The 26,913-nt window shown below is 40.4% G+C and overlaps 1 protein-coding gene across 1 annotated transcript in view; it reads right to left on the minus strand.

Annotated features, from left to right (window-relative positions):
* Positions 1-9,872: 9,872 nt before the first annotated feature.
* Positions 9,873-26,913, minus strand: part of LOC135791799 (teneurin-a-like) — a 31,379-nt gene continuing 14,338 nt past the window's right edge. The window contains 14 exon segments of the mRNA XM_065302342.1: positions 9,873-13,451; positions 13,519-13,696; positions 13,896-14,072; positions 14,158-15,974; positions 16,039-16,228; positions 16,301-17,494; positions 17,626-17,767; positions 17,955-18,806; positions 18,929-19,043; positions 19,046-19,095; positions 21,139-21,258; positions 23,803-23,829; positions 25,426-25,633; positions 25,712-25,858. Of these exon segments, the coding sequence (XP_065158414.1) occupies positions 12,436-13,451; positions 13,519-13,696; positions 13,896-14,072; positions 14,158-15,974; positions 16,039-16,228; positions 16,301-17,494; positions 17,626-17,767; positions 17,955-18,806; positions 18,929-19,043; positions 19,046-19,095; positions 21,139-21,258; positions 23,803-23,829; positions 25,426-25,633; positions 25,712-25,858 (6,233 nt within the window). The 3' untranslated portion in view covers positions 9,873-12,435.

A 26,913-nucleotide genomic window follows, 5' to 3' on the forward strand; every position in this document is an offset into this window, starting at 1 on the left:
ACGAGTGATTTGAGTAATCCTTTGCGGTGCGTGCGTGGCGTCCGTCGGATATGTTGCGCGGGTGGCTATGTGTTTGATGTGAGTACAAGTTTTCCATTTGTGATGTCCGCGTGGAATAGTAAAGAAGTGCGTATCATCAATTTAACTTACAATTTGCGGAAACGTGTTTGTGCGCTTTAGTACTTTAGGGATAGAAGAACAAAGGAGTAAGTAACATCAAGTAGAATTTTACTTTTATTTAACTTTTTAAATCTTACAGGCACCATATTATTGCTTCATAATAATTGTAAATGATTCAGTCAATAAAGGATAATTTAATTTCACATTCTTGTTTAGATGTGTCCCTACTTAGTCGTTTTCAGGATTAGCATTAAGTCATGTTCAACTCTAAGAGTATACCATAGTACGGCATAGTATAGTGCGGTATAGTATATGTATGTTGTTGTATTATTATCATAGGATATGAACACATAAATAGAAGAAACGAATAGTATTTGATAAGAAAGCCGCGCGGCTCTCAGGTGTGCAGCACATGCTGCTATACCTTAGATCGGTGGTTCGATCCCCAGTTATAGAAGGCATTTTTCTCAAATATAAAAATAACAGGTGTAATTTGGGTTGCATATATAAATTGCAACGAAATATATGAGAAGTTGCAATACAACTGAAGGCAATAAGAGAAGTAAGAAAGTAAGTCGAGAAACGGAGAACAGAGAAATAGGAGAAGTAGAAGAAGGAATAGCAGAGAAAAGAGGAAGACAGAAGGAAGAGAACAGAGTAGAGAAGAGGAGGAGATAGAAGAAAGAGCGACAGGGGTGGATGAAATTTTTAAATTTTTTGGCACGTGTCGTTATAAGACAGTCTACGGTCGATCTCCCAGAGCGCCTCCGGCGCTCTGGTCGATCGCCCACTGCTTCGATGCCTCCATTGCTCCCGGCCCATCCTACAGCTACGATGTCTCTGCGCTTCATCCCCGAAATTATCAGGCATATCAACAATTTTTATGGTGGGGGATCACTCCCGGAGAGAGGGATTTCCTTATATGGACAATCCTTATAAGGTCTTGTTCAAATATTTCTAAGTTTTAAGTCATCTCAAGAGAGGGGACACTTAAAAATATTCTTACAAGTTCTGACCTGTGGCTGAAATGAAAGATGGAGTACACAAATCATACAGGATACCTTAACAATTTTTATAGTGGGGATCATCCCCTGAGAGAGGGAACTCTCTTAGAGACCTGTTCCTGAAATGATAGAAGGGGGACATTCAAAGTATAAGACATAATATTTCTTAACATTTCTTTATTAATAATAAAATACAAGTTCAGATTTTACAAGTCAACAAAATACATGTCGCCATATTGAAACAGGACTTACGACCTGCTTAGCCGCGCACTTATAAGAAAGTACCACTTAGTAAAGTTTTACCGAGATAAAGGAATTAGCAAATTGTCAATTTTCTACGTGATTGAAAATGGAAACGAATATACAGGGTGTTGCAAAAGGAAAATTTAAAGTGCAAACAAAAAACTCTAAATACTACAAACCTCGCTCGTTTTCACTCGACGATCAGGGAAACTAATATACAGGGTGTTACAAAAAGAAAATTCAAAGGGCAATGAGCAAGACCCTAGAAACAAAAGTTACATCAAAATTTTGACGGACACAAAGAAAAATGAATATACAGGGTGTTTCAGAAAATAAAATTTCTAGTTGAAACAAAGAATACTCAAAACTCACAAATACCGGCGATTTTGTACGTCGTGTTAGGAAAACTAATATACATGGTGTTACAAAAAGAAAACTTTAGAAACTAAAAAGGGAGTTAATATGCACAACATGAAGAGAGAAATTTACAAATAAACAACAATATTTTAATATAAAATCCAAGATTTTACCCGAAAATCATCGGGCAATTGAGCAAAAAGATGGTACGAAAATCAAACACTTACATTTTAACATATTGTGAATGTATATTTATTAATTGATGCATCACCTGCATAAAGTAACCGACGAGTGAAGTATCATCATAAATTGATAGAATATCCGGCGGAAAACATTCAAATCAGCTGACGGCAAGCGACGGCGCGTAGCAATACAGTTGTTAGAGAGGATAAAAATACCTATTTTTTTGTAAATATTAAGATACGGAAACTCTAAAAACGAAAAACTATTCAACCTACAAGGTTTTACCAGTACAACAAGAAACTTCTTAATTTAATGATGCTAAGGAGTGCAAATCGATTAAAAACATTTACGTGCAACAGCAATATGAGCGTAGTCGACCATATGAATATTGCTAATTTTAATAATCTTCAGATACTTTTTTAAAACAGTGTTTGTATTAATTAAATCATCCATTTTAAATTGAGAAATGGAACTACGAATTCTGATAAAAATGCTACCTACCACGTGTTTGTAATTTGCAAGACAATACATGCAAATTTCATATCACTCAAATAGAATAATCAATTTAAGTTAAACCGGCGTAACTTTGGGTTAAAAAATTAATTACACACCTACCTATGCATTAATGAGGGGATTTTATATCCTCAAATATATTCTATCAATTGAAAACACACGCACAGATTAATAGACATTTATTACTTATTTAAGAAAACTCTAAACGCCACAAATCATTAAACAAGACATTGCGAATATTTTGCTGATGTTCGAAAACGTACACGACGATTAATCCAATTAAAACCCCGAAACGCATGGCGATCAGAGAGACACGTACGCGGACCACGCGGTGAAACGACTGCCGTGTGCGCTTCGCTTAGCCAGGTACAAGGCTGGTACGTAGCGATAATACGCTTCAGTCAAACAAAAAAAATTGTTTATACACAAACTGATAAACTCGTAGTTAAGACAACCAAACTAAAATTTCACAATGTTTAAATAACCAACATACACAAAACCAACTTTTACTTTCAATATTTCTCGACATAAGAAAAAAATTTATTGGCTTTGAGATGTCATAAGTGGTTGCAGGTCAAATTCCTGCAATTTAATTTACCATCCGACAAATAATTTAATTTATTCGGACGCCCCGTCTTCGTAGTTTACTGTATATCTTATGTTCTGAGTCACAAACATTTCACGAAAAAGGGTTTAACACTTATATGCAAATTTTGCGGGTGTAGTTGGTAACAAATTATCTTTTAAATGAAGGCAAACGGATTACTATGCTGAGCCGCCTAGATCGCGTGCAAACCCGAAAAATACAAATATTTCACGATAAACGGTTGAAAAATAACACTTATATGCAAATTTTTGCGGGTTGCAGGTCGAATTCCTGCAACAATTAAATACCACCCGACGGAGAATTTAATTCCGCATCTCTCGGACGTCCCGCTGAAATTACTGCGCCGCCTAGATCGCGTGCAAACTCGAAAAATACCAATATTTCAAGAAAAGGGTTGAAAAATAACACTTATATGCAAATTTTCGCGGGTTGCAGGTCGAAATCCTGCAACAATTATATACCATCCGACGAAGAATTTAATTCCGCATCTCCGGATGTTCCGCTGAAACCACTGCGCCGCCTAGATCGTGTGCAAACTCGAAAAAATACCAAGATTTCAAGAAAAAGGGTTGAAAAATAACACTTATATGCAAATTTTCGCGGGTTGCAGGTCGATTTCCTGCAACAAACAAATACCACCCGACGGAGAATTTAATTCTGCATCTCTAGATGCCGCATTAAAGTTATTGAGTCGCCAAGATTACGTGCAAACGCGAAAAAATACAAATATTTCACGATAAATGGTGAAATAATCACTTTTTAATGCAAATTTTCGCAAGTTGCAGGTCGAATTCCTGCCACAAACAAATACCACCCGACGGAGAATTTAATTCTGCATCTCCAGACGTTTGCCATGGCAAGATTTGGAAAATGCAAACAAAAAGGGTAAACTTTGATCCCCATTTTGAAATAGTTACGATCGAATTCACCATGGGTGAAAAGGTGTATCTTCAAAAAGGACTCTTGCGTAATGAGAGGGAGAAGAAATAACTAAAATATCACTATGGTTCGCGAAATATGACCCCTTTTCCACGGCAAGAATTGGAAAATGAAAATAAAGGGCTCTTTTGAGGCAGTTTGGACGAAGTTTTGCTAATCTTGTCTAAAACCAATCAGAATCCCAAGAAAAATTGAAAATTTACCACGATATGATCAGTTTTCCATATTATCAAGTAAAATAAACACGGCACCCTTAATTCGCGTTATATTTCAACACGCAAGTGAAAAGTTATAAAAAATTTAACCGAATAATATAATCCTTACTAATATTATAAATGCGTATGTCCTGAAGTTTATCGTGCTTTCACGCAATAACTACTTAACAGATCATCATGAAAATTTGTACACATATTCATAGTGGAAAAATAAAATAAAGAAATTGTTTAGTCACTAATACATCTGCATCTGGTTATTTGACTACTTTACCGCCATCTAGCATTCCAGCAATGAAGCTCACACCTAAGTACTATAGTACCATCACACTGTATTACCGACAGCTACGTCAACATCAAATCCGTACATATATTCTTAGTGGTCCCCGATGGTCCCCGAATGGTTATAGGCTACTTTTTTATTGAATAAAAAAATTATTTTTTAAATAAAATAAAGAAATTGTTTAGCCAATAATTCCTCTGCATCTGGCTAATTGACTACTTTAACGCCATCTAGCATTCCATCTAAAATTAAAAACTTTTTTGCATGTAGTAATTTTTTCACATAGATAATCCTAGCCAAGCAGTGAAATATACATTCTTTCTATCAATCCGTTTCAACTATGTATAATGATTTCTAATATTTATTTGATGGATTCATCGCGAGCGAAGCCGCGGGTTAAAGCTAGTCTAATTATAAACTTACCAATATAGCACTCTTTGGATTACAAAGGTACGGCAAGCACTGAAATTAAAAGAAAATATAAGTTAAAACAAAAACATTTCATATAGGTACTTAAAACTTGTAGACTGATGAAAAGTTGTGATGATTATTAAATCATACATAAAAAAAGAAGTGGTTCACTATTGGCTCAACGCCTGGTCTATAACAATCTGGTCAAGCTTAGGCACATTGCGATTTTCCACATTGATTGTTAAATAAAAATGGTTGTTTGTAAAGTAGGTTTACGATCGAGATGTTTACGTGATAACGTCTTATTGGTGATATAAGTTTTGTTTGTTGCAATTGTTGTAACACTTCACTTGCACTTCACATTTTGTTTTACTGTTAGGCTCCCCGCACACTACAAACTTTTTATCGGCCGATAAAAAGTTTGTAGTGTGCGGGGAGCCTAAAACATTCAACGAAAACTTAACCGCACGAGAAAATCTCCATTCGTTTGTATGCCGCTAGAGTGAGAGAGACGGAAGATCGGTCAACTCACTCGAACGCTATGCCTGCCTCCGCTCGCGTGGATTCCGCGTCACAAGTTTCACGGAATGACTGGCAGCGCTCGAGATGAGACGGGAGATCGGTCCGTCTCTCTCTGGTTATAACGAGAGGGGGGTATACCTGCGATCGGCCTCGTGAGGCCTCGCGACACAAGTTTCTGAACATGTCACCCGACTAAAACGATTTTAAAGACGTTATCACGTCAAAAGAAACCTTAATTTGTTTGTTACTGGTGCACCCAAACACAGAAAACAAGATAAAGGTGATTTTTATAATAAACTAGCGACCCGCCCCGACTTCGCACGGTTGCAATACTGATACTAAATACACTACAGAAAAACTGTGAACGTTGTATATAAAAACATAGCGGCCCGCTACGGCTTCGCACGGGTTTAAAATATATAGCCTATGTGATTAAAATCGATCCAGTAGTTTTGATTTATTCATTACTGCCCGTGGCCCGCACGCGTTAAATTTGGAGGAAAACTATCCACCTTTCCCTATACCATGAAGATTTCCTGCTGTCTTTGGAATATCTTCGCTGCTAAATTCAAAGTGCTACAGGGAAAACCGCGGCCTCAGACGCGCTATTTATAGGCACGCTCTTGCCGCACCGGGCGGCCGGCCTGTACGGCCGCAAACGCTACGTCCGCAAACGCTACGTCCGCAATTTTAAAAAAATCCGTTGCGCAGTTTCAAAGATTTAAGCATACAAAGGGACAGACAGAGAAAGCGACTTTCCTTCTCCAAACAAAAACATCTACCGGTCAACTTCAACCCACACGTACACACATACACACGTCTATGCTTGGAGGGGGAAGCTACGAAGCATCGCACAAAGAGCAGACGGGAATAATCGAAAACTTTGTATTTACGATATCACATTAGAAACCTCAAAAATAACAGTACTTCTCCACTATTTAATGGATGTTATTATACATACAAACCTTCCTCTTGAATTACTCTATCTATTAAAAAAAACCGCATCAAAATCCGTTGCGTAGTTTCAAAGATTTAAGCTCACAAAGGGACCGGAAAAAAAGCGACTTTACTTTATACTATGTAGTGACTATTCCACCTAATGTAAAATTGTTAGTTACATTCATGATTTAAGAATTGAAGAATACTTGCTTAAATTTACGATGCCAATATAAACTGCAAGATGTAATTGTATTCCAAGAATTAAAGATTGGATATTTGCAGGTAAACAAACTTATCTCTTGTGCGAAATCTCGTGATCGTACACGGACACGGTGTGCACTCACTACCACCAACAAACAATATTTAACGCGAGTGCCATCTAACTGACTATCTAGTAACGGCCGGTTTAAATTCAAAACACATTTTATCAAATATGCAACAAAGTTGATATTGCATGAAAATACCAATCATAAGCAATTTAATAATGTCTATCAAATCGGAATATAGCTTTAATTTATACTCTATGACACAATATAATAATATTATATTCACACATCGGAGAAAAACCAGCATTAAGGTCGGAGTATCAAAATAGTCAGATAAAAGGTACTTACTCAAGCACAAAAGGACCTCATATCGACGAGAAACAACAGGGCAGAAATATGAATCGGATTGACCGACAACGTCACACAATAACCGACAATAAAACCGCAGCACTCTTGTAATTTGAAATATAAACATCAAAAGCGAGCAAAAACAAAACATTTACGGACATTAAACGAACAATTAATCATTCACCAAACACAGCAGACGCATGTTACACCTAAGTCAATTGATGACCGAATATAATGCGAATGTAGAAAATAGAACTCCGATAAAACGATACGCGTCGCGCGAAATACGTCTATATACTCTAGCAACTGGCCCGAAACTGGCTGCAATCTATCGATATCGCTTGCCGAAACTTTGCAGGCAACGATGCGACAGTTCACAGTAAGACTCTTTACCTGCTGCGTTAGCCCCGCATGTAAAAGCAACAGATGCGCAATGCGGCACGTCGATGGCACGCGACCTTTTCGGTGGCGAATATCTTTTAAACTAAAAGCTCTAGCGACCAACCAATCAAAGACAATAAAAGTTTGGAAAATTCTCTATAAGATAAGACAAATAATTAAATAATAATTAAAATTCGGGGTGTAAAGATTCTGAAATCGTGTTTAGAAGTGCTAAAAAGTGAACATTTTCATTTTTTGAGAGGTCTTCGATTGCACATATCTCAAAAACTAAAAAAGATAGAGAGGAGCGGATTGAAAATTCTTAATCTACGGAAAATTTTCAATAAGATAGGCAAGTTAAATTGGAAATTTAAAATATAAAAAAAATTCAAAGATAAAATGGGCAAATAGAGCAATGAGAGTCAGCTATACATTAATCCACCGCTGCCTTCGTAGGGTGCCCTGAAAGGGAGTCACATCTACCGCTAGCCTCATACGGTATCCTGAACACGAGTCACTTTTACCGCTAGCTTCGTACGGTGCCCTGAACACGAGTCATTTCTACCGCTACTCTCGTACGGTGCCCTGAAAGGGAGTCACATCTACCGCTAGCCTCATACGGTATCCTGAACACGAGTCACTTGTATCGCTACCCTGCTACAGTACACCGAATAAGGCTCAACTGTACAATTGCGATTAATTGCAAAATATGCAGCATCATGTAATTTTGAGAATTTTCGGTAGCAAATATCTTTTAAACTGAAAGCGCTAGCGCCCAGCCGATCAAAGATTATGACAGTTTGTAAAATTCTCTATAAGACAAGAATAATAAACTAATTAAAATTCGGGGTGTAAGAAATTTGAAATTGTGTTTAAAAGTGCTAAAAATTGACATTTTATTTTTTGAGAGTTTCCTTCGATTGCGAATATCTAGCAATTTAAAAGAGGTAGAGAGGAGCGGATTAAAACGCGATCTTGTGTCATTGCAACACGCGGTGGAACGTGATAAAAAAAACTACGTAAATACAATCTAATGAACGACGCAGAAGTTTAAACGAAAAATATAAGTGAATTATAAACAAACAACGACGCGACAGTTCCTGTCCCAGTACCTGCTGCATGAATCCCGTAAGTAAAAGCAATAGATGCACTAAACTAGTGTGTCGATGACACGTGACCTTGTACGCGAATTGCAATAGACACGATACCGGCTAAAAAAAACTAGAATACGGGGAATCTCATGCGTTGCATTCCTCGCGGCTAATGCGATAAGGAAGTGTAAATTGTGTTCAAAACAAACACAATTCTCTTGTCGAATGCCCACGTTTGCTGTCGAATACAGAAATAAACAATTCAAGTCTAGTTTCCTATTTTTATCTTTTTACCTACTACTGCCATCTCGGAATTTAGATTAAGTATTAAAATTAATTAAAAATTAAAATTCGATTAATGTAATTCTGATTTCTTATGCTGACAGATTGTCAAATGTTAGGTACATCAAATATATTCATTTTACGAAGATAAGAAGTTAAGTAAAATGTCCTATTGATAATTTTCCAAATAAAACTTCAAATTCCCATTATTAATTTTCCGCCAGAAAGAACTTTGTGATTTGGTAGCATTGCGGAAAAGCAATAAAACGTAAAGAAATAAACTTAAATCTACAACATTCCGCGCTGAGTATCGCAATGGTCAGATAAAAGTTACTTACTGAAACACGAAAGGTTCTTCTAATGACAGGAAACAATATGGCAGCAATATGTATCCAAATGAGCTAGCAGCCCATAGTGTTACACAACAACCAGCAATAAAACCGCAGCATTCTTGTAATTTGATGTATAAACATCAAAAGCGAACAAAAACACATTTATTGACATTAAACGCACAATTAATCATTAACACTGCAGATGCACGTTACAACTAAGCCGATTGATGATCGAATATAATGCGAATGTAGAAAATGGTCCGATAAACCGATACGAGTCGCGCGAAACACGTCTGAAAACGTCAGCGACCGGCACGAAACTGGACGACTGCAATCCATCGATAGCGCTAGCCGAAACCGCGCAAGCAAGAATGCAACAGTTCACGATAAGACTTTGTACCTGCTGCGCGAACCCCGCAGGTAAAAGCAATAGATGCGCAAAACCAGTGCGTCGATTTCACGCGACCTTGTGTGCGAATAGCAATATATGCGCAAAGCCGGCGGCGCGTCGATGACATGCGACTTTGTGCACGAATTGCAATAGACACGATACCTGCGATCCAAACTAAACAAGGAATGGGCATCTCATGCGTTGCATTCCGCGCGGCGAATGCGATAAGAAAGTGTAAATTGTGTTAAAAACAAACGCAATTCTCGTGCCGAATGCGTTTGCTGATAAATATAGAAATAAACAATACAATTCTATTTTATGATTTTTAGTTCATGCTAGCGCCATCTCTAAATGATGCAGATAGGAGCTTCGGAATTTTACATTAAATATTAAAGTTCCTGCCGATTTAAGATTTAGATGCATGAAAGAGTAGGAATAACAGTCAAAGTTTTTTTTATAAAACAATTTCTTTATTTTAAAAACATTTATAATACTCGTTAAATGACTTGTGTTTCCATTGTTTGAAATTTTAAAGTTTTGTTGTTTTTTTGCGTCAATTTCTTTTTCATTTTATACATATTATTGACAAATAATGAAAATCGATATCCTTCGCGCATTTCAACGCCTGCAATTCCCCAGCTCAACATCATTACAATTCTGTTCGTCATACTCAACATGATGACATCCCATTAAGTCTTATAAACCTTTTCTTCCTTCACTATATGGAAAGCATGCAATACCTTCCAGCATTCATTTCAGCATCCGTCTTGCTACATTCTGATTTTCATATAATATACAAAGAGAACATTCGGCATCACAACGAACAAAATATTTAAAGCTACAAAAATCCTGCGTGCGTTTGTCACACGAACGCCTTCCGTTCGAAATCATTTTCTCGTCAAAGTAAAAACAAGAAGCATGAGACCACATTTATCGTATGTATGCTGCGTGTTTTGGTAAATATGTAAAATATTTTTGTAAGTTTATGTTTTTTAATAAACGTTATGAAATCTAGTTTGCTGCAAATTGTTATGCACTGCGTTTGCCGTTTAAATGGATATCCGACGAAGTCCGCTTTCCTCTCTTACAGTGGTTACAATAATGATCGACTAATGATGAATTAATCATGACACATATTCGTTCCATCAAACAATATAATCAACATACAATTGCGGAGAGTTGCAAGACGCATCAATCCGCAATTTTGCGTATGCTTCTAGTATGGTTCTAGCTTCGTTTTGATAAACAATTAGTGAATTTATAAATGAACAGTTACCAGCGAGTTTGGTTACATGGTCTATGGACATAGTTATTGAACATATATCGACATTAAATTAGTTAATACATATGTTATTTCGTTTGCTTCAGTCGCACTTAGCACATTTTGACATAACAATGAATGGTATTCTGTTTAAATCCGCATTCGTCGGCGTCGCGCATCTTATTTTGTAGTTCCACGTGTTTATAATCCAGAGATAACAATCAGCACACAAAATATACTACGATATTTAATTATATAATGGCAGGCGGATAAAAATATAATATATTCATCATTATTTCTTATTTACTTTACTTAATATCTAGGTTTTCGTCTTTTGTTCATATTTCTCGATTTCTTTACTTTATCTTTCTATCGTTTCTTTGGTAGTATTATTGGTTTGATATTGGGTTTCATTAGTGTTCTCATCTCTTCTTAAATTCTAGACGTTCGGGAACATAATTTTCGGTGGCTTGGCTTAGTAAATGTATCTTTTGATGAATAATGTATGGCAAGGTACACATTGGATAATTATTCGTACAATATAGTTTCTGTAATCGTTATCCACCTATGTTTTTATCTTTATACAAATCGTTCTTGCCCAGATTCTCATTGAATACTTAATGCAATTTTCTTTATAAACATAGATCAATCAGTCACAATGATATAATATTAAGTAAAGCAACACAACATACATATCTTTGTCAATGATTTTCTTTCAATTATTTATCAATAGTTGGTTTTTCGCATTAGATAACGCACACAGTATCATTCGAATGTGTCGTCATAAGTTATCTTTTAGTTCAATAGCCTTGGTTTTGTTAAATGTTAATTCTTGTTCGTTTGTTTCGCCTATCTAGAATAAATTCGTTTCGTTTTAATCTCAAAATGAATTAGATACTTTTAGGTAAATTATTTATAATAATAACTTGGACTATATTTACACGTTCATTTGATGCGATTTTAAATATGGCACTAATATTACACAAGAAATGGCATGCTCAGAGCTGATTCCGTTCACAACATCTTAAGAACTCGCAATGCACGCCGAAGGGAGGCTTGCGCTGCGCTCAAGAATTGATTACAATCGCTATACATTCGCACCATAGATTAGAGATTCACACACCGTCCCTTAATCAATAAATAAATCATTTATGCAAATACTATGTACAAAATTTCGCAAGGATGAAATCGAGATCGGGCTAGGATTACAGTAGTATTTAATTTTCTTTATATGTTCATCGTACTTTATGAAATTTTCAGTCGAGTAATGACTTATTTCGCTGAAGCCATTGAATGCTTATACATGTATAAAAAGTCTCTTAATTTTCTCCATTTTGGTAATTGTAATGTGCTCATTGTTTCAACATATAATATTGGTTGACCCGATTTGATTATACCTCCAATGCTAATCACATACATATAGGTAACACATTGTAAATAAATAATATTTTTGGCATCTTTGAAATACATTACACAAATAGACTTTGGTATTGGTATCATTATGTCATAGTTTCTTTCATTTTGCGTTAAAGTTATCTCCCTTAAGATTAGTAGCTTTTTTTTTATCAGTGTAACTTATTTCTTATCAATAGCGGTATAAAATGTTATCTTTATCTGCATTTTTTTGACATTAGACGTACTCTATCAGTAGTAATCCTTTTTTGAAAGTACTTAGAACTAGTTGTTTTGTTTGGTACTTATTTAATTAGTGTTTCATCACGATGGTTGCTTGACTCGGAGGCTGTGATCACTAGCAGGAATCAAAGTTCCACGTTAGCCACCACCAATCGATGTCCAAACATTTGGAGGTGCTGGAATCGCGTTTCTTTCGTTTCTTCTTGGACGAATCGTTCTGCTTCTTTCGGAAGCGCACGTTGTATGGATCTTCTGCTAATTCTGGATACAGTTGCACATCGTGGATGTACTCACCTTCATACGCAGAAGCATAGCCCAGTTTCATGATCTCGTCCACCTCGGAAGTGCTCCATTCGACGGTGCCTAAAAAGCCGTTCTTCAGTGCTTCTTTTTCCTTGTGCCATGATTTGCGGATGGCGGATAGTTTGGCATGATGCAACAATCGTTGCTTCTCCTTCTCCAGAGTTGTGCCATACCGTAAGTTGATTACCGCGTTGAGACCGTGAATCTTAACGTCAAAGTAATTGTTGCCGCTGCCATTCTCTCTGGCAATCTCATGGAACGTGGTGTTGACCTGTCCCTGCAATCTCTTAAGTTGACCTTTGTCGTCGTTAGCTTTCCATGTTTCTTCTTTCACAAAGTGGAAGGCATCTTGTTGGGCGTTGTGGACAACAAACGTGAACGGTAGAAGATATGAGCGATTGAAGACCGAAGTATATACATCGCGATAGATAGCATTTGCGGCTGGTACACTGGACACAACAGCTCGTCCTTGAACATTCCGGGAGACCAAAATACCTTTTCCGAAAGGTGGATCTGAAGCAGAGCCGATCTTCTTAGGTACCAAATCCATCACGTCCGTCTTGAGCGCGGATTTGCTTGGCGTTGAAAGACTTCCGGCTTCCGTCATTCTTCTAGAGTGAATATGAGCGAAGAAACCTGACTGAATACCCGTCGATGTAGCTTGCAACGTCAACTGACTACTGAGTTTGTCATCAATTGGATCCCAGAAGGTGGAATGGGGCCTGCTGAGTTGTGGAGGCATTGGTCCACCTGGCAACTCATCTGGGTAAAGTTGCGGTGAAAGACTCTTTAAATCGTAGCCCATCTTGCTCAACCAATCCAGATAGTCTAAAAAAGAAACGATTACAAATAACTTTCTGCTCCCGCAATTTACCGCTGACAATAATGACAATACCTTTTGGTCGCGAATTGTCGAGGCCGACATTTATCGGATCATTACCGTTGAATCGGTATAAATGTAGATGCGTCGGCGTGGCCACTCTCTCGAGGACGCTTTCCCAAAGAGGCGACATCCATTGACCGATTAATGGATCGTATACTTTTCCGTTCGGCATGTGCACCAAGGAGGTGACCTAGATTCAGAGACAAACAGAGAAAACACATTGAAATGGATAGCTGCGATTTGGATTGATTGCGGGCTATTTCGTTTTCAATACCGCCGATTGCAAGACGGGGATTTTCCTTCCCGTAAAGGACTACATCCGAACAGACTTGTCCACACAAGAAATAAAAAAAAGTCGACAAGACAAATTTGCTGAAAGCATTCATTACCTGGTCCAGCAAACCGCCGCAAAAGTCCACCGGCAAATAGAGATACGGATTGGAGTCGTACACGATGTGACCGTATGGTGATCTCATAATCTCCCTGATGCCTTCACCATATTGATTGAAGATCATGATCGGAGTGCCGCACTGATCCGTTGCCACATAATATTTGTGCCTGTAAACCTGCGCAGGCGTAAAACGCGCGTGGGGACAAAAAAACATTTATTTAATGAGATTGCTCAGGCAAATCAAATTATAAACTAATTACTTGCGCGTAAACCAGATGCCCCCGGTCGTCGTACACGAGCGACATTAATTTGCCGTCGCGGGGTGAATAGATCTGGCTGACTTCCCTCGGTCGTTGCTGATTGTTATAGAAGAACTGCGTCACGTTGCCAAAGTTATCCTTGCGGGTGGAGAGTCGATCAGCGTGATCGTAGAAATATTTGACATCAAATCGTCCCCGCTTAGTCGCGCGCACCAATAGACCCTTGGCGTTGTAGTGGAATTTCTCCTCGCGGGCGTTTTGAACTACAAGCCCACGAGTATCGTATTTGTATTGCCCCTCGCCGAATTTGATTATACGGTCCATCGCGTTGTACTCCATCGGAATCGTGTTGCCCCGATACGTCAGCGACAGCATGTTGCCATTATCATCGTACCGGAAGCCCCATGGTTCCTGCGCTTCGACGCCCAGCAATTGCCCGTCGCAATCCCACGTATAATTCTTCACATTCGTGTAAGGATTAACGCCCACATTACGAGTGTACGTCCGTGTCTGTGAGATCCGCCCATGCATGTCATGACTAAACTCCATTCGGAAAACCTCCATACCGTGAATTGTGAGAGCAACCTGTGTTTCCAAAAATTGCCCATCGACGTTTCTCGAAAAAAGCGCAGTGCCATCGTAAACTTGGGTGTCGTTCCACTTAGGTTTATTAATTTTAAACGGCCCGATCGTCTCCAGAGCGCCGGTTTTAGCGCTGTAGGCGAGATTGTACGGTGGCAGGTTTTGCCCGCCAATGCGTCCCTGAACCACCGCCAAACGGTAGTTGCTGTCGTAGTCGTAAGTGAATTTGGCGTTACTCAATCCTGTCTTGGCACCGTAATCGACTCGTTCCTCCATCAGCAGCCCGCCGGTGTACTGATAATCCCAACGGTATTCCAGGTCCGGCTCAGTGTGCAGCACTTGCGACGGCAACCCGGTCGTCGGCGAGTAATGATACAATGATTTCCCATCGCCGTGCACTACTTCCTGTACCCGATTGTTGGCCGTATATCTGTAAACAACGCGCGCTCCTTCGCCCGGAAACACTGTCTGCAGCAACAATCCTGAATGCGAGTAATGTTGCAAGTACGCCCGGGTGCTTCCCGGCGCAGTGTACGTTACCCGCACAAAACCCAGCGATGGTTGCAGGCTGAACGAATGCTTTGTTCCACTCGGCAACGTTACATGTCGCAGTCCACCTGCATCATCATAGGACAACGCAAAGCTCTTCTGACTAGCCAGAGTAATCTTGGTAATCATATTGAGTTCATTATATGTAAATATTTTTGTTCCATCTAACGAACTGGTAATCTCAGAAAGAAGGCCATGTCTGTCGTAACTGTATTTCAACTCAGAAGCGCCCCACTTCCAACCCTCAATACGATTGAATCCATCGTACGAAATGTTCAGTGGTACGGAGCCATTTGGTACATAACTGAGCGGCAGTCCGGCTGCGTCGTACGTGATCGATAACAACTGCTGACGGTCGCGGTCGTAAAACGTCTCGCGGCTCGTGAACTGATCAAACTCGATAGCCAGCACTTTCGAGTTGTTCACGAATAGCTCGCGATTCAAAGTCTGCTGCGGGTTGCGCACGTCGCCGACGAGGCTGAATTTTGTGGACATGTAATTTTCTAGCCCGTCCCCGAACGTGGACACTTGCTCCGACCAAACCGGAAGCATTTCGGCCTCGACGGGCAGCGCAGCCTCCAAAAGCGGATGGCGCTCGACGGCGGCGACCAACATGCTGGCGCCGCACGCAGCATTTACGCCGACAGTGGAGTTCTTTAATGTTTTCACTTCGGCAATTTCCAATCCTAAACCCAGAACATCATGCATTTTACAGACTAGAAATAAATAAAAAATGATCGTAGGACATACCGTCTTCAATGATGGCGTTCTTGTTGGATTTGCCAGTGATCTTCAAGTTTGTTGGCGGAGAACTGGCTGAAACTACCAATCCTTGCGTCGGCGAAAGTTCCGAATTCAGCCTCAAAGTTTCGCCGCTCGGCAGCGTCACGCCGGTCGCACGGCCCAACCAATCATATTGATATATGAACGTTTCGCCTCCCTAAACGAGGAATCCGAGAGAAAAGCGTGTAATTAATGTGCTCAGCGTAAACAAGTTAATTTAGTGACTCACCCCTGAACGGCTCGTGAGTAGGCCTGTGTTCATGTCGTAGTCAAGTTCGATTTCGCTGCGTCCCTTCTCTGACAATTTGACCAAGTACCCGACTCCCGAAATCTTCAGCTCTGATTTGTGGTCCTGCGTGTTTTCGATCGAACTAACCACATTACTGTAGTCGCGCAGGAACTGAATCTTGTTTCCAGAGCTGTCGGTGACGGTGGAGAGCTTTCCAAAACTGGTGTTCTTCGAGTACAGGAAGAAGTAGCGTGTTTTGGCCGAGGTGAGATCTTTGGTCGCAACATGTTGCCCGTACCGATTAAACACATAGATCTCCCCAGCTGCCGGGTACGGTATGTGGAATTCTCCGTTTTCATCATGAGCAGGAAGATAGTGTTCCAATGCAAGGATGTGAAGTGACCCTTGATCTGCTACATGAAGTACACCGCCTGGCGAGACCGTAAGTGCGGAAATCGCCTGGAACCGAGCGTTCGAGGACAGAAGTGTTTCAGCATTACTCGTCGTCACATCAGTAGCACCGCAGATGCAAGCTGTGGGAAGTTCCTGACTCGGAGTATTGCGAGGATTTGCGGTGGTGATGCTCGTATTGCAGTCGCAATTATTTTTGAACTTTTCTTGTGTGCGGCCGGCAAAATGCGTTATCTTGCCGGACGAATCAACCATGCGGATGAAGTTAACTCGGCGCGTGTCCGTTTCCGCCACGTACAGGTCTCCATTGGGAGCAAAGGCCAACGCCAATACGGTGCCCAGCACGTCGTCGCTTTGTGTCTTCGAAGAGGTGACATTATTATCCTCCCTTGCATGGCAATGAAGCGGAGTGCCGGCGACGACTTTGATCTTCATGTCAGCCGTAAGTTTCAGAACAAGACGATCGTCAATGAAATGCAGTGAACCGTCCAACGGACTGAGAGACAATCCGGTGGGCCATTGCAGCTGGGCCTGGGAAGCGCTCAGCGCGCCATGACACGGAATGGGTGACCAATGATTGTGGTGGCCATGACTGCCAACCAAAGTGTGGATAATTCCGCGTGGATCTACGGCGCGTATATTGGTGCCGTCGGCGATATACATCGTTTTATCTGCCGCGATCGCGATGCCCTTGGGGTGCGCTAATCGAGCGTGCTTGGCGGGGCCATCATCGCCGCAATTACTATCGTCCCCTGGTATGCAGCGCTCCCCATTTCCGACCACCTAGAGCAAGCGTTTTCAGTTTTATCGTTTATCGATTCATTATTATAAGGCGCCGCTAGCATGGGGGTTGCAAGTGGCAAGAATTGCGAGACAAGTGATCTGGAATAAGAATACATAAGCGTTAAACTTACCGGCTCGCTATTGATGCTCGGATCAGTCACGGGCTCTAATGATATCACTTTGAGGATTTGATGCTTCTCGGGATCCGACACGTATAGGTGGCCATCGGCGGGAGAGACCGATAGGTAATACTGATAAGCCACTTGAGTCGCCCTGCAATTCCACACAATACCGCATGAGCATTGGATTTCAACACACGAGTTCAACCAGAGGATAACACCAAGTACAAAATGAACTCCAGCATCATAAATGGGATATTTGATGATAGAAATACAGAGTCCGAGGTTTTTTTTCCCGCAGACCTGGGGTTGGAAGGGTAGATAAGAACAACAAAACGTACCTTAATTGCAGTACGGTGTAAACATGCCCTTCGGGCGTAATACGCCGCACCAAATTGAAATCCCCTACGTAAATGCTGCCATCCGGGCCGCTTGCTAGTGATCCAGGCGTCAGCAGCTTGGCGTCCTTCGCGGGCCCGCCGCACTGTCCGGGACAATCCAGCGTGCGCTGCAGCCCGGTTCCCATGACGACGTTGACGGTGCGCGGGTATTGTTTGAGGTGAAGGGTCGAGCCGTCGCCCTTCTGCAGAATGCCCTCATGGAAATTGTAGTGATGGTGAATGTCCAGGCCCCAGCCGCCAATGTCGCTGATATCCACATCGAAGCCCTTCAAATCCGCTGTCTGCGTCTCCCACACCGGCTCCTCGCACGAAGAATGCTGATAGCCGACCGAGACCTTGGCCTGCGCTACACCATACACCTTCTGCTTGTACACATTGCGCTTGTTCCACGCGAACGTGTGCTTCAGCTCGGGGTCAGCCTCGTAGGTCTTGACGTGTAGCGAGCCCTCCACTTCGACGCGCACGTGCACATGTGTGAGGGTCTTGGGGATGGTGGAACCAGTGAGTCGCATGTGAATGGTGCTAAGATAGCCGATGGCCTGCGAGCTCTGATACATGAGATGCAAATCCGAGCCGGGGATGGGTATCGATTCCTGCACAATTTGCGTTTCGGCAAAGATGAGACTCTGGCCGGCCATGCCGCCAACAGCTTCGGGCATCCACGTGCCGGTGATCACCGGCTTGAGCTCCTCTGGATCGTGATCATCACAGCTAGCAGGAAGTACGCTGTTGGAGCCGAAGAGAGAACGCGACACGCCCGGAAAGTTGATTGCCGGATTACGGCTGAGGAAACTGCGGGCGTACAAAAAAAATAGAAGCGTCGATTTGAGTTTCCCATCTTTCGTATGAGATTAAGACGTTTAGCGGCGCGAGAGAAGAAAAATTATTATGATTCGATTTCAGGCGGGCATTACCTCGGATGATGGCTAGAAGAGTCGCTATCGTCGCTGAGCTGCATGTGCACGGGTGGCAAGACGACGATTTGATTCCACGGCACGAACACGGTGCGGGTGAGTGGCTTGAAGGGGAGCGTTGAAACTGTAGGGTCACGGCGCCTCCACCATTCACCAGCACATCGAACCTGAGCGATTAATATTTTCCAATTAATCCCAGCTTTATTTATTTCCATCCAAACGTAATCAATCAATAATTACGTAGCGAAAAAATTAAGAAAAACACCAAAAACAAGTTGAAAACACGCCAAGTTTTTAATGGCCGCGCATCCCCTTGATGCGATTCGCCGGAAGTGGGCTTTACCTTTTAATTTTCTTCCGCGCGGGTTGCGAAACGCAAACACTGCTCCATAATTAAGAGATCCATCAATTACTCTGTGCCATCGGGCTAATGGTACTTACATGAAGGGGTCGGGAAACATTTTCATTTCGCGTTTGTTTGGCGTCGCGTGCGTGCCGAAGGTTGCTAAATCTTTAAATCCGAGTTGAAACTTTAAATTTCTGACTCTTCCCCCTACTTCCGGGCTAACGGCGCGCTGCCGGTAGTTACACATTCTCATTGCTGTGCGCAAACGAGTAATTACGACACCTATGTGCGCTCGCGCCTCAGTGTCGTCTTTCCTTCCGTCCTCGGCTGATGCATGCATGCGTTTGCTTTGCGCTAACGCGCCAACGAAACGACGACGCCTTCGCTTTTACAAACTTAATTAACAAAGTAGTAATTATCTCGTTACGTTTCGTACGTTTCTGCAAAACGGGCTTTGGAAAATGCGCAACTAAAACCCCTGCGTGTTATAACACCCACGGAGTTTACAACGCGCGATTACAAGAGATGTAAACTTTTTTGTTTTCATTTTTGTGTTGAATTTCCGTAAACTAGGTAAATGGGTATAAATAAACCTATATTTTCTTTGTAGGTTGAAATGTAGTCAAAGCAGAGGAAAGGGTGAGTACTTTTAAGCGGATGCTGCTTTATTGTGCGCTCTAAATAAATAATTTCGACAGGCTCTGAAGACTCGTCGACATCTTCCAGGCTTCCTTTGCTTTTACTTTCTCTAATGCGCCTCGGAAAATTCGGCGTGAATCGGACCCTCGCTTACACATCTGCCCGCTTGTAGAGACATCGCTCTAATCAAAATTCCACTTTGTGTACAACATTAATTAATCATCAAACCCGATGCCACGCGCTCGGCTGCTGCCTGCCTGGCTGGAAAGTTTCGGCGCGCACGCGGGCGATGATTTAAGAGGGCGAGCGTGAACGCGCGAGAAGAAAGCCTGCCTCCGCCGAAATACGGGCGGGCATTTCTTGCTTTGGCACGAATTTATCCACGTCCCAATGATCAAGCGTCTATTAAGTGAATAATTTTCTTATGTTTTCCATCAGCGCAGACGCACAATACCCTCTCGTCCGTTGTCTCTAATAACGCTAAGAGCTCCTCGTGTCGGTGGCGGCGCCGACTTTGTCGTCGCGAGATAAACAGCCGCATAATTAGCGCCGACGTTCCTGATTGCCCAGCCAGTTGTTGTTTTTTTTCTGTGCTCTCCCTCGCATCCGCACTTCACAGTCGGCGCTTTTTTCTTATCTCTTTGTGCGGTGCGGGTGCACAGTTTAACTTTTGGGCAAAGTGAATAAATGGGTGGGCTGTGTCTTGTGCCCTGCTTCCGAATGGTAAATACCACGGCGTGCGCTTCAAAAGTATGGAAGAAAATGAAGAAAAGAGGAAAATGAAAAAGTGCCGGAATAAATTTAAGTTTGCTTTGCACAGCGTCGCCACTGCGTTTTTTTCTTTGCTCTGGTCGATTGTTCGAAGTTTTCGGGTAGGCAGCAACGCGGCGACAAATGAACGAAGAGTGAACAACCCGCGGAAGAAGCACCCGAGAGAAAACTAAGTGAGAGTAATAAAAGTAATGCGAGTAATTGGCTTTTTGGATTATTAATTGCCGTGACCTCGTTTCGCATTGCCGAATCGCTCGGTGCGCGCGCTTAATTTGCTCTTTAAACCTTAATTTTCCATGCGCTCATTATGCGTTCAACAATATAAAATGTCTAATTATTTTGTTAATTGTTTCTTTGTTGTCTTGGGAAAATTTATTGTCGGGCGTATTTTCAACTCGTTTTGTTTTCTAAGTAAAAAAATCAACAAAACAAACAAAAATAAAAAATTACTTACCATCCTCCATGGCGAGTCAATGTGAATCCAAAACGTGATTCTCGATCAACAGAGACGCGGATACCAACGATGCCTAATCCTTGCGGCGTCACCACCTGTCCTCGCATAACGGCAACTCGGCTGTCAACAGACTCAAGTTAGCTACGCGTCCTCCGGTTTCCGTCAACGAAGAGACGGTTCACAACACCAAAGACCATCGAACAAAGTGCAACATTTCTTCAAATAACCCCCAAAAATATTTTTAAACACTTGATAATTACACTTAAATATATTTTTGGAGTTTAGTGAATAAATGTTACACGTTGCTAACATTGTAAATATTAAATTGAAGCCGTATACAGAAAGAAGCATCATCATGAAATAGAAACTGATTAAATTTCACAGAATATTGGAAATGGAAATAATTCGCTTTTAAAATTTATGCAGAATTTTATGCTTTGAATTTAATTTCGAATATTCTTTGAAATCTAAAACAAAATCATACTGAAAATATCGTGCATGCAACTTTTAGCAAATATTTCAAGAGGTTGCTGAATATATAAGCGTTGTAAAAAGAGTATCAAAAAGTATCAAACGAAAGTGTTTCAAGTCTCAATAAAAGAAGCTCGATTCGTTTGCACTGCATGGAGAAATAAAATGCTTGCTTCCTTTTCTAATAATGATTCATTTCACATAACCAAAAACTCAAAAATACTTATTTTTCAATTTGCAAAAATTTTAAATTTTTTAAATCTGAAAGAAATCATGATTAGAAACGGAATGTTTTGGTGACCCATTAAATATAATATGTAATATGTGTGCAGGCACTTTCAATTGAATACCACCACTACGAATTACGAATAATTAAATAATCGAATATATATATATCTCAATTCAAACTCAATCATAATAATAAAACATCGATTAAAATTTAAAATTTAAGTTCATGTCCATTTAGATTAATTATTTTTGTTCGGTTGTATATATTTTTGATAGATTTTTGTAAAAGTGTTAACGATCAAATTTTGTACTCGACTTCAATTGAAGTGGGTGAAAGATGAAGATATTTTGTGTGAGTATTTTCGTGGCATGTTGCATTTTCACTGCTTATGTTTATAAGAAGCACGATGCAGCACGAAACCAAAGCAAAAAACGGTGACAAATATCGAAACATCAAGTCGATAAAATCAAAAGCAAGGCAACCGCTTTATAATCTCAATTTATGTTTAATAAAAGAGTAACAATTGAAGATTGCTCGTTAAAGTGTGTTATTAAATTTGAAAAAATTTCGATCGTTTTTTTCTCTAGTTTTTCTTTGTTTGTTGGTTGATAGTTTTAATTTCTGAAATGTTTTGGTCGATTGTTTTCGTGTTTATGGGAAGGACGGGATGCGGGTTGCAACAAAGGTCGCGGGGCTTTTGTGCTCACAAATGACACGTAGACAAAGGAAGGAACTTCGGCCGAGCCGTTTCTCTCTCGTTTCTCTAATTCCGTATTCCGTCTGGTCCGCATTCGCCGCTGGGCGAATTAAAGTCGTATTATTTTAGCATAAATCCTCGCCTCCTCTCAACTGAATGCGAAATTATACATACATATAGATGTGTATATATAATTGTGTTATGTATAAATTTTGGAAAAGCCTTAATTATCTTCGTTAACCTAAACACACGCCAAACGGATTCTGAGTCGACTCGCACTGAAATTTCCAACGATTTGCACGGATAAAAACTTGCCAAATTTATTAAATCGCCGCTGGAATTTCAAATTCATTATTTCATTAGTATAATTCCCAGAACTCTTTCAATTCTTAAATTAATCATCGTATTTTCAGCTTAAGTCAACTCAAAACGCATGTGTTCCATGAAAATGTTTATTATGTGTGAATTTGTGAGTAAAAGTTGTAAATATGTGAATAAAAACTAAAAAAATTCGTGTTCATTGTTTATCCTACGTATAAATATTTGTTTTTACCTCGTTACTCATCGCACTATTCGTAATCTGCGACTCATTTTGTATGTGTAAGTTTAAATTGATTAATATAATTAATTAAAGCGAAAGAGTACGTTATTATCAGCGGGTTAATACTTCAGTAATTTGTAAATTTGTAAAAGAAAACAAAATACATTCGCAGCAAATCAAATGTAACGTTGATTCAACAACAAATGCAACACGGATGTTCACTAATTAACAAATGGAATGAATATTTTTCGCTCGGTTGCATTTGGTCGAATGGAAATTCACAGAATTACACAAAACATGTAAACATGTAGAAAACGTGAAAATCATAAGTTGTACAAATAAGCAAAGACTAACAAACATGTACCAACAAAGGACAATAGGATCGTATACAAATCGCACATAGATCTCGTTTCGTTTCGCAACAAGGATAATGTAAGAGATGTTTTTCGTTTGATTCTAGAAACGCCGGCCGTTTGCAGGCGGCGGCGGCGATGCACGTTCAAACAAATAGTAGGGGGTGGGCAAGGGGGTTGTAAATATATATATGGCGGGCAGCAGGCTAATAACAGGCAGCACACGGACAGACGAAACAGACAAACAGACAGACAGACAGAAACATATTTTTTGATTATTTTTTTTTTGTAGACTTGTTTTTTTCAGAGTTAGATTCTGGCTTGTATTTTGACTCATTTTTTTTGTTTTTGTGGGGAGAATGCTGCCACTTACCGCGGTGTAAAGGAATTCCAGAACTCGCTACAAGTGAAGGTTGCAGCAGCGACATAGGGGACACAGAAGACAGGACAATTACTAATCACACGCAATACTTTGCGTTTTCCGAGCGTATTCACGAATATTTTTTCTTATTCAAAATTTTAGAATTGCGTGAAAATGCTCGAAACGCATGGTACTACATAAGCAATTGATGTTGCAAATTTTTCTTTCGGTTCTTGTTGCACGGTTTTTGCTGATAAGAAGCATGTGTATTGTGAAAATCAAATGAGAAAAATTTGCAACAGAAATAAACAAATACATTAGACAATCACACTTCACTTACGCACACTTTTACTCGTCGCTGTTGGAAATTTGGTGAGATTTTCAACGGCGGCGAGTAAAACACTTCAAATCATAATGTTATTGACAATACACAATTTGACGAGACACACACAATCAATTAATAAGACACAGACATTGTTTTCGGTACTCTTAGCTACAAAAAAGACACAATGACAGACACAAGGTTTGAATAGTTTTGATACCAATTTAGAAAAAAGCTTCGAAAGCAAAGAATCAAATAAAATTTTGCATTTTTTCTTGTGTCTATCAAAGCAATACGTACCTAAATTGTTAATTAGTTAATTAATTAAAAACTATGTTAATAAAAGACGATCACATTTGATTTCGATTGTTCGAAATTTAAAACGAAAGAACAAACTCAAACTGAACGTAAACAAAAATTAATCTACTTCTTTTTTATTTTTGCTTTCTGTTCTGGGATCTTGTTCGTCCTTTTTCTCGGTTTTCTCTCGTTTTTAATTATCTTAACGAATGTTTGTTTCGACTCGGGCTTTGGAGACGGGTAGACGCACACAGAGGTTGTAATCAGACAAAGACACAAAATGACAATCCCGCACGTCCACGAAGCGAGGATTTCGATCGGCGTTCGGCGCGCTTTATTTATTTCTCGCGCGTCTCCCGAGTCGCGTGCGCGAAATCTTCGCTTCGTCGTAATCATAAATTGCTTGGAGCGTAACGGGGGGAGGACGTAAACATTAAATATGGTGTTGATTTTTTGGTGGTTATAAACTTGGACAATTATGGACATCCGCAAAAATCGATATCTTCATTCATAGCATATTTCTTTTTTTTTTTGAGGCAAAACATCGCGAAGATATGCTCAGTGAGATACGAAAATAAAAAGTAATACAAGGGAGTGTGCGGTGCCCGAGCAAAGCGGCCAGGTCGAGCCTCCGCTCTTCATTTAAATATTTTAAACTATAATTTTTACTTAGTATATTTTCGTCTCTAATCGACGCTCTAAGAGATAAATATTTTAGTCGGTCGCAAATCGACGAGTTTCGTATGGTACTCGTCCAATTTATTTTTTTTGTTGGCAATATTAAAATTAAAATCTTGCGTGAAAAATGTACCATCTGAAAAATATCCTCAATTAATAATAATTATTTTATCAATCACATCATATCACTAAATATTTTTGGATTTTTTTTAAGAAAGTACATTTTTTATTCATTGAGAAGCTCTACACTTAATCTTGATTAAGTAATAATGTGATAAATAATTCATCATTCGGCATAATTATCGAATCAATAAGAGCGGAGCGGTGGTACTTACCTCTCGGTGTACTCGTCCATGTGTGCGTACGACTGCACCGAATTTTCTTCGATGAGGAACTTGACGCGCTGATAAAACGACGCCGTCACCGACGGAGGTTGTTTACGCAGCAAAACTTCCACGGGATCATTGCTTGCCAAACACATTATGTGATCGGCGCAGCTCGCATGGGAGCAACACTCGCTATCTGAACAATCTGTCATACCATCTATACACAAAATATAATAATTTATGCCAATATTCGCAAAAATAAATTTTTTAAAACAAAAAATGTTTTCTTACTAACCGTGATCATTATCAATATCATCATTACAACTTTGTTCCAAAGGTATACTGCAATCTGAACCTGCCCAGCCCAGAATACAGACGCAGAGGTAAGAGCCATCCTCGGTGGTACACTGTCCATGACCAGAGCAACCATTCTCGCATCCGGCTGTGGAAAAAGAAAACAAAATAATCACAAATCTGAGTGTAATTCGCCGGGACAAGCAGAAAATAAAACTTTGAAAAATGTACGAATAAAGCTTAAAATCCTCATTGTCCTTGATGCGAATGTAAAAGAACAAATCTAAAAATAAATGGAAAACCACAAACGGCGCTTTTGCCCACTCTGCGCCGCCGTCCCCAAATCCCCGTCGAAATAAATATCTAAAAAGCAGCGAGTCGTCCTAATTAACTGTTTTTCTTTTGCCGGCGCGTTTCGCTTTTTAATTCCTTTTGCGCGTGTTTTTCTTGCGCGCTCACAATAACAAGGTGTGCGGCGACGGTGGAAAGCAAACTGAAGGAAAATCCCAAATGTCAGCGCGGCCCCACCAGTCCATTTCGTTTAGTGCCGGCGGCGAGCTCGAGCGCACAAAGTCGGCGAGGACCTAATCAGAAACGTAACGAGTAATAATGAAAATTTAAAATCCAGTTTGCCCCACGAGTGCTCAACGTGTTCGCATTACTATCTATCTTCCCGGACTTGATGTTTGGTTTTTCCGTAGGCGCGAACCAAATTGCTTTCACAGTGTGTCGTTTTTCTTAATTTATTTTCGGTTCCTTTTTATTGTTTACATTTTCGGTCGAATCTTGGCACGGCGTATTTTTCGGTTTGGAACGCGCGCAGAGAATAAGGGGGAAAGACGGCGGCAAGTTCGCCGAGAATTGGGTTTTGTTAAGTAATATATTTGTTCCGATAAGTGAGGGAAAAAGGCACCAGGCGCGACGCACATATTTCCCGGCGTCGCAAACTTTTCCGGGCGCGCGCAGCGGGCACATTCGTCGTCGTGCAAGACGAACGTGAGTTTCGGTGTGAAATTAGAGAAGTTTCGCACAGAGTCGCGAAACTACATTCACGCACGTCCTTCGCATCCTTGCGCGCGCGCGCACACACACACACGAAAGGCACTCCAGCGGGTGGACGAGTGGTGGAAGGAGGAAAAGGTCCAAATGGAAGTTGTTAAAGTTTCACTCGGTGCGCGCCACTCAACTCGACTCTCAATATAT

Source organism: Atheta coriaria, unplaced genomic scaffold (assembly GCF_025399875.1).
Source record: "Atheta coriaria isolate IRGN ID8LTWV9N9 unplaced genomic scaffold, Caltech_Dcor_3.1 hic_scaffold_5_pilon, whole genome shotgun sequence".
NCBI lineage: Eukaryota > Metazoa > Arthropoda > Insecta > Coleoptera > Staphylinidae > Dalotia > Dalotia coriaria.